We start from the raw sequence: 8,770 nt of genomic DNA on the forward strand, positions 1-8,770 counted from the left end.
TTGCTATGCTTCCAGCCACAAGATGTGATGACATGTAACAACGACAATAAACTTAGAAGGGAAATAGGAAATGCTTTCAGACGAAGCAGCACAAGAGTTGCGTGCTGTTCCAGTGAAGCTGCAGACGGTCACACATTCAGGGCCGACGTGTGAAAAATGTCTTTGTTCGGCCACAAACCAAAAGCAAACTGTCTGCAGCCGATGTGGCGCGTAATGTTTTTCACCCATACAAACCTAAAAGTAGTTTCTTTAGTAGGTTTATTACTGGCAATGTCATTTGCTTTTCCCTGGCTCATCATATGAAAGATGTCCTTCACCACATTCACGTATTTATACGGTGCACCCAACAGTTTCATGAGGTTTAGGAGCCTCTTGATTACGTTATTGTGCAGAAGCTAAAATGTCCAGTTTTACATGAGATTCAATTCATGTTTTGGATTTTACTGCTTTTGTCGTATAGTAAGTTTGCATGTGATATAGTTGTTGGGTTTGTATCGTTTCACCTTTATTCATCCAGTGTGTGTAATTATTCTCTTTATGTGCAAATGAAGCCAAATATGTTTTCGTTTTCTGCCCTTTTTTGCTCTGACTTAATTACTAAGGCAAAAAACATTTGGGCGAGATGGAGAATTATACGGCCGCAGCTTAAAATAAAACATTGAGAATTGATGTCTTGGTGGATTGATGCAATAATAGGACAGTGAGGAAACTGGTGTCCTTCCTCATTGAGCACCATCGTTCATGATGCGTCCGGTTGGATGAAAGGGAGACGAGTCGTTGCTGTACTCAGTGTTTCTTCTGCTCTGTCGGCCCCTGCAGGATTCTGGCCGCCTGCACAGAGCTGATGCAGGCGATCAAGCAGCTGGTTCTGTCTTCCAAAAATCTGCAGAAGGACATCGTGGAGGGTGGCAGGGTGAGTTTCTTCTTCTCAACTCTGAGAATGAGATGTGGGTCATGTCTTTAATAAATTCCTCACTATCAGGTGTTCTGCATAATTTATTTTAATTTCATCAATCTGACTGATCTAGAATATTCAGTTTCATAGTCTTGCAACTTTTTACTTACGTTAACTATACCTTAATGTATTTTATATTTACAGTTAGATAGCAAGATAACTTGACACAGTGAGTTTCTTAATGAGTGCAAGTCTACTGTATATAGTTCTCGTAATGTGAATAAGTATATAAGGATACAGTATTTATTAATAGAATACACTATAGTATATGATATTAGCTTACTATGCTGTGATATAGTGCAGTGGACTTGAAGGTGTAATATAATCTTAGTATATATCATATTATTAGTATTACTATCATATAAACACAAGATGGCGAAGTGCAGATCATACAATGTAATATAGACTAGTGTGTGTATCGTGGGGCAGCACTGGCCATCTTACAGTCTCTGGCTGCATTCATTACAGTGCGTAGTATTCGATACTAAATCGCACTTCAAGTAAAGTGAATGCACTTTGATTTTGGAACGGTCTAATGTTGTGGGAAAATTCCCAACTGATCAATCAAGAAATCAATTGCTCGATTAATGGATCATTATAAAGAATCGTAGGTTGCCGCCCCTGCATTCATCCCTAAGAGTCTAAAATGGATCTCATGAAACACTGTTTTATTATTTCCTGTTTCGTCCACCAGGGGGCGGCCTCCACCAAGGAGTTTTACGCCAAGAACTCCCGCTGGACCGAGGGCCTGATCTCTGCCTCCAAAGCAGTGGGATGGGGCGCCACGGTCATGGTGTGAGTATCAGTCCTCCCTGCGGAGGGTCTGCTTCTCGAGGAAGACGCACAGTACATATGCAGTATAAAAGCGGTGTGAATGTCCTGAAGAGTGAAAGAGGTGACCTTTTTACGAGCAAATGGCTCAAGAACAAACAGCCCGATGAATCACGTCTTAAGCCCGGAAGGTCATTCATAAATCAGGTGGCTCCTTCTGTGCTGTAAGCAAAGTGGTCTCTACCTCCTTCCAGGGATGCTGCCGATCTGGTGGTGCAGGGCAAAGGGAAGTTTGAGGAGTTGATGGTGTGTTCACACGAAATAGCTGCCAGCACGGCGCAGCTAGTGGCGGCCTCTAAGGTGAGCCCAGGATGCACGTTTCCGTTTTATTATTCGGTCGGTGTGTAACGCGCGGTAGATGGTTCGAATGGCTGCCGTTGTCCCCTCTGCAGGTGAAAGCAGACAAGGACAGCGCCAACCTGCAGAGCCTGCAGAAGGCGTCCCGCGGCGTCACGCAGGCCACCGCGGCCGTCGTGGCCTCCACCAAGTCGGGGAAGTCCCAGATTGAAGAAAAGGGTGAGAAAGTCTGGAGCGTTTGGGTCACAGGGTTGTTCAGGGGGGTTCCAGAGCTACAAGTTGTTGTGAGAAAAGTGTTTGAACATCCTTTTGTTCTTTGTGTACAGACACGATGGACTTCTCCAGCATGACTCTCACTCAGATCAAGCGACAGGAGATGGACGCGCAGGTAAGGGGCAGATTACAGCAAACCGCCAACCTTAATTTGCCACACTTCATTGGAAACCAGGACGATCATCTCCCATTTAGCCCCCAGCGAGAGGGAATCTTATTTTAGGAATTAAATATTTAATAATGCTGGGTAATAGTTTGAGTTTTGTCTAAGGTTTCCCCATCAGACTAAAGGTGCATTGTTCTTTGTCCATTGAGGCGGCCGATGTGAAACACTTCACTCAGTGTTGCGGCGCTGCTGAAAGAAAAACACGGAAAGGTCTGGACCTGCTCACGCACACACGTCCCATTGTTGGAGCCGGCCCCCCCGTTTGAAGTGTGTTTTTCTGGACTGAAAGCCTGAGAGAATAATGATTGTTTAACCGGGCTTTGGAAAGCACAGACGCAAGGGAACTTGGACAAAAATAATCAAATAACCAGCCAGATCACTTTCCTCCTCCCCCACTGCTCTCTCTCACTTAAGTGAGCCTGGATGACTTGACTTATTCCTTAATGTAGTAGGGAAATGGCCTCGGAGGGAAAATATAAAGCAACAAGGACTATGTTCATTAAGTGTCGAGCACGAAGACAACATCGTATTTGTTCCCTTTCCAATGTGGCTCGCGCGCACCGCTGTGAAATGACGGGTTTGCGTTGGCGGGTCTGCTGTGGTTCCTCAGGTCCTGGTTCTGGAGCTGGAGACCCGCCTGCAGAAGGAACGCGAGCGACTCGGCGAGCTGAGGAAGAAACATTACGAGCTGGCCGGAGTAGCGGAGGGCTGGGGCGATCAAGTAGAAGGTAAGGGGACAATCGCGCTCGTTTGAATACGCCCCAAATACCGTAAAAGGGGGGAAAAAACTGTATTAATCCGTCTTTTCTTTCGCTGGTCTCAGGGTGAGACCCGTCATCGCTGACCCCCCCCCCGGCTCCGCCAGAAGACCGGCTCATATTTATACAGTTTCACCCTCTTTCTTCCCTGTTATATTCTCTTTTCCTTTTGTTATCGGAGCCAAATTAAAAGGTGCTTCTTCTCTAAACCTGCCTCGCCAACAACGTCCAAGGGTTCAGCGACGGGAGGAGGAACCAACACATGGAAGGAGTGAGGGGGGGGGGACTTCATGGTGTCACACCCCTCCACGCCATGCCTCTCCGTCAGGTGCATGTTGGAAACAGTCTTTTTTTTCCGCCCGTGTTTTTTTTGATTTTTTGATTTGTCCGTCGAGGAGTCACAATGGAAACGCAAAAAAGCACAAGCTCTACTCAAGACATCCCAGAATGCACTGCACAAGGACCAACCCCCCCCCGCCCGCCTCAGCAGTATTAAACCAGACTGTGCTTGCCCCCCTCCCTCCGTTCCCAAAAACCATGCCTGCGTGAGCTTGTAAAAGTTTAATCTTCCTCCCTAGTTGCTTCCTATTCTTCCTCACTGTGAGTTATCACCGCTTCACTGGACCTTCTGCCTTTCACCTCTCTACCATTAACGGCCGTGACTGTTGACTCGAGCTGACCCCTTTTTTTTAATTTCCTCTCAATCTTTCCTTTAACGGACGCTTGCATGGAAACTGTTGAATCTGCTCCAAAAGCTGGAGTACTTTCAGAAAAGCAAAGTTGCGCCGTTTTTTTTTTTTCTCTCTCTCTCTCTCTCTCAACAGTCTGTGAGCTTTGCGACTGCGACTGCCAACTACCTGATGCTGCATGGTCAGAGGCAGCGGTGCATCGTGGGTAGGATGGATGAAAGGGAGGGTTGTTGCTTGAACTCTTAAAGACATGAGGTCACTTCTTTCGTTTCCCTTTTCATAGCGATCAAAAGGGAAATATTCCTTTTTTTTATATATACAAAAAATAAGCAGCGGTTGCTAAACCGCGGTTGGACACCCTCATCGATGGACACAAGCGTCGGTCGCTTCTGTCACCGAAGGCTGGGATCCGGTCTCACGTCAAACTGCCCGCGGTGTCGTCTGATGATGGACGGAGACTAGTTGATGGAGACGTCGTGACTCTGCGGCCAGGTTGATTTTCAGAAGGAAGGACCAGAAAATCCGCAGTAGCAGCAAACGCAAAGCCTAAAAAGTTTGAATGTCGGGATCTTTATAAAGACGCACGGAGGTTTTATTCATGAGATGTTGTTTTCCGGTGTGTCACATGATCCTGCCTCTTCAGATGCCCTGCAGGACAATAGCTTCCTGTATAACCGTGTATATAAACTACAAGCCTTCTTTTGTTGGAAATAGTAGCTTTCGTTTAATCTAAAAGCATTCTATAGCGTTCCTTTTTTTTTTGCATCTCAAGTGAGGATTCGGTTTAATTGAATGAGGATGGACGGTGCACTCGGGAGCCCCCAGGAGAGGGAGGGAGGACTGACTTTATACTTGTTGTTGACGCTGTGAGGAGACATCCGTTCGATGACGACCATGGAGTTTCTCTCCCTTTCTCCGTCTTGACGTACTTTGTTTTGGCGCTCTGCTTCAGCTGTGTATGTTTCAAAAACGAAAAGTTGCGACACTGGTTTATTTAACAGATGCTGGTCAAATGGTGTTGATTCTTAAAAACTAGTTTTAAACTGCTTGCAGGAGCAAATGGGTGCGTCTAAAAAATTTTTTTAATAAGGGTTTTATTAGACAGACTTTGAAATATTTTTTGTAATTAACGCCACCCATCTGTGCCCCAAGCAGCTTAAAGAAACAGCAAGTATTAATAGTATTATTGTTGGGTTCAGGTGTATCTGTATTTAATAATGATTTAACCTGTTTGTCCCTTTTTTCACACCCGGGGAGCTGATTTCATGAGAAAATGGAATGTAAAACGAAAACAAAAAAAAGACACATTTTATATTCCTATTTCAAAATGTCTAGAAAGATGAATTGAATGCACCTTGAGGGTTGTCAGGTTATATGTTTGCCCAAATATTCTCAATGAATCTCTCTGTATCTCTCTGTCTCTCTCTGTCCCTCTGTCTCTCTCTGTCCCTCTCTGTCTCTCTCTGTCCCTCTCTGTCTCTCGTCAGCTCAGCCAGCCTTTCAAACTGCCTCACACTGTAGTCAAAGAGAAACAAATACTCACATAGCAACATTGAAATATGTCTTTGTACGATATACTAAAAACTATGTTGGTGGGTTTGTTTTTATTTTTTCAGTTTTAAAAAATAAATATTTCAACTCAATAATACAAACGCAGAGACGAGTGTGGTTCTTGTGAGGGGAGACGAGGCAGCGACACTCTGCTATCATGAAATATGTCTCTGTTTCATTTACACGGTGTTATTCTTGGGAAAAGCTGGATGTTACATATCAGCTGGTTGATAAATTGCTCCAGCAATTGTTAGTTAGTCAATAATCTGACATTGAAAAACGAACAAAAGTTGTGTTGCAACCTTTTTTGCGAGAGATAATGGGCACATTTATGTAAATAATGCAGATGTTTTTTCGTGCAGACTTAAAAGTCAGCTTGGGAGTAGCTCAATAACTCTTAACATCAGAGCCAAGCTGAAATACTAATGCACCTAATTGATTTTTTTTGGGTGGTTAAGATTCTTTTCCAGTAAAAGCATTGACTCGTGCAGTTTAAAGGCTTTGCATTGTTGGCATTCAAATAAAATAAAAAAAAGATATTGTCAAATTAGAGACTGTGAAAAATGTGTTGAACTCCATCCTGTCTCTCTTACTCTTCCAACAGTAGTTGTTTACTACAGAACCCCCCCCCCCCCCCCCCCCACCTCCCTCACACTGACCTGTTTGAGGAAAGCAGTAAATAAGATCTGCCTAATCTGAAACCACTGTGCTGAGATTACCGAAATCCCTAATCTGGGTTGCTCCAGGATCAACCACATCTTCTGATCAGAGTCTTATTTCCTCTTATCCGTTGTGCGAGACTGCACTTTGATATATTTAGAACACTGCATCTGTTTCTGGCACGATTGAGTCCATCAATTCATTCCAGACTTGTCTTGCAGGACTGAGCGGAACCGCTGCTGCATTTTTTTCATTCTCTTCGGGGGAAGGGGGGGGGGGGGGGGACGGACATGTGGCCATAAGCGCTTGCATTGCAGATGTGTTTTTAGGTCTCACTTCCCAGAGAGAGCGGCTTGTGATTTCAATTCTCTGGGATGGACGCCAAAACTGGTTAATGCTAATGCAGGGGGGGGGGCTCCGGTGGGCCGCTTGTGTTCCCTCATCTGCATCATGCAGTTTATAATATAAGGATTTGCCCTAATCTGCCACTGTCTTTCATCCCTTCGTATCCACGTCGAGCTGTGAGCAGGCCCCTCTCGTTGAAAAGTGGTACGGTGTTGCAGTGGTGTTGTTTTTGCTCGGTGCTGCTGTTTTGCCACGTGGGTAATGTGGGCGGCGCCACCAAGCGTCTGAGATGAGCTATTAATAGTCTCTGCGGTCCTCAGCCAGGCGGCCTTACAGCAGGTCTCCTGGCAGCGTCTGCGTTTGTCGTCCCCCCCCTCCCTCCTCCCTAGTGGGGGTTTGACCAGCCTCTCATACATCTGATTTGAATCAGCCACGGACAGGAAGGGGCTGATTGTTCAGAGTCACACGGTGTGGACAGAAATGAGGGAGGTTCATTTAGGACCTTTCTTCACTTTTTGTTCTTTGCTCCTGGGACGATGGAAGCGGTGTGAGAACTTTGCGTGATCTCAAACATGGATGAATTTGTCGTTCAATCGACGCCTGACGTGAAATGGCCGTCTGAAATGAGTCCTTGGTTCTTAGAAAAAGAGTTTCCATAATTGCTTCCCCGTGGTTGCACGCGCTTTCTTATCTACAGTTTTGCATACAAAAAAACAACAACAACAATGTCCTGAACCTTCTTCCCTCAGTGTTCCTTGTAAAGGCGTCTGCATGCTTTTACTCCATTTGGGAGAGTTTATGCAGACAGCAAGGCGTCCTGGAGGGCCTCTCGAATGCGGCCTTGTACGTTGCTCATGAGCGAGGCCGCCCTCGGCCTGCGTTCGAGTGTCTGGTATAAATAGGAGATCACAGGGCGAGAGGGAAGAGGCCTGTGGACTAACCGGGAGCACTCTGCTGCCCTCGGGGGGTCCAACGATTCCCCCTCAGCAGGAAGAAAGAGCCACAAAGGCAGATTTGAGGTGCCGGCGCAGACGATGAAGCGGGGACGCTCACGCGGTGATCATCAATACTCGGCGCCACTTGTAGTCAATGACGCAAGCGTTTGCAGCGAGATAACGCTTTCTTTCTTTCTTCTTTTTTTTTTTTTTCTCCACGAGGACGCACAGAAGAAACACAAAGCCGCGGGTTGTTGCTCTTTATGCTGCTGAGTCAACGCGCTTGAAGGAGAACGATCAAGCGTTTGTGTCGTTGTGTTGTGATGCAAGCCGGAAAAGCAAATTAAAGCAATTAATCAGGGACGGCCATCATTGGCGTTGGCGCGCGGCTGCCATTTGTATTGTGTTGTTTTCCCCACAGCGTCCCAGCGGTGGTGATTCGGCGTGTTGTTTGTGTCTGTGCGTGATGGATGATCACTCTGTGAGCCATTAGAGACGTCTGTGTGCGTCCATATTAGTGAGGACTTTTAGAAATACAGTTTGGAGGGATTTGTATCTGGTGACAATGAGGGTGGAGCGAGCTGCCCTTAAACCCAGCAGTTAACGCGTTGTGTTTTATTATTTTAATCTGCACAAAAAGCAAGTGATAAAAACTGTAGTGGAGACTGGAGGGAAGTTCTGTCCTAGCTATTGGTTTTACACAACACTCACACAAGTTATTTCTACACTAACATTTTTGTAAGGATTAAACAAATTACATATCCTCTGTTTATTTTGATTTAGTTGTGTTGGCTTTCAACAGAGTGAGACTAGTTTTTGGCCAACTGCTTTCCAGTCCTTGTGCAAAGCTAAGCTAACCAGCTTCATATTTAATGTAGACATGAAGGTTTTTAGATTTTTTTCACCCAGCTTTTATTTAATGTAAGCGTTGTTATGTTAAAAGTGTATTTCTTTAGAACTATTCTGTATTACATGTACATATTCTCACATGGAGATTGAGTAAACCTTCTTCACATGATTTACATCTACTATCTCCTTAATTTAAAATAAACCAATGAAGTAGAGTTTACAGCTATATTGCGGCTTCTTTCATGTATGCAGATACACTAATGTGTCTCTGTGTCTGCAGACCGGAGGTAGCATCAAAGCACACGAACCATGTAAGGATGCAAGCGTGTCCTTATTTGCCCTCCTCTCTTTGCAAAGTGTGTGTGTGTGTGTGTGTGTGTGTGTGTGTGTGTGTGTGTGTGTGTCAGACTATAGCTGGCAGACTGTTTCTATAAATCATTGTATGTGTCTACATGCACATC

At 45.1% G+C, this 8,770-nt stretch overlaps 1 protein-coding gene across 3 annotated transcripts in view; it reads left to right on the plus strand.

The window, feature by feature from the left end:
• hip1 (huntingtin interacting protein 1) overlaps positions 1–5,621 on the plus strand; it is a 33,834-nt gene extending 28,213 nt beyond the window's left edge. For all 3 annotated transcript variants that reach the window (XM_040189694.2, XM_078098410.1, XM_078098409.1), the window contains 7 exons: positions 820–913; positions 1,650–1,750; positions 1,981–2,086; positions 2,179–2,302; positions 2,410–2,471; positions 3,133–3,250; positions 3,346–5,621. In XM_040189694.2, the coding sequence (XP_040045628.2) occupies positions 820–913; positions 1,650–1,750; positions 1,981–2,086; positions 2,179–2,302; positions 2,410–2,471; positions 3,133–3,250; positions 3,346–3,350 (610 nt within the window). In that variant the 3' untranslated portion in view covers positions 3,351–5,621. The remainder of the gene's footprint in view (positions 1–819; positions 914–1,649; positions 1,751–1,980; positions 2,087–2,178; positions 2,303–2,409; positions 2,472–3,132; positions 3,251–3,345) is intronic.
• Positions 5,622–8,770: the final 3,149 nt, after the last annotated feature.

The sequence above is a fragment of the Gasterosteus aculeatus genome, chromosome 1, assembly GCF_964276395.1.
Source record: "Gasterosteus aculeatus chromosome 1, fGasAcu3.hap1.1, whole genome shotgun sequence".
Classification (NCBI taxonomy): Eukaryota; Metazoa; Chordata; class Actinopteri; order Perciformes; family Gasterosteidae; genus Gasterosteus; species Gasterosteus aculeatus.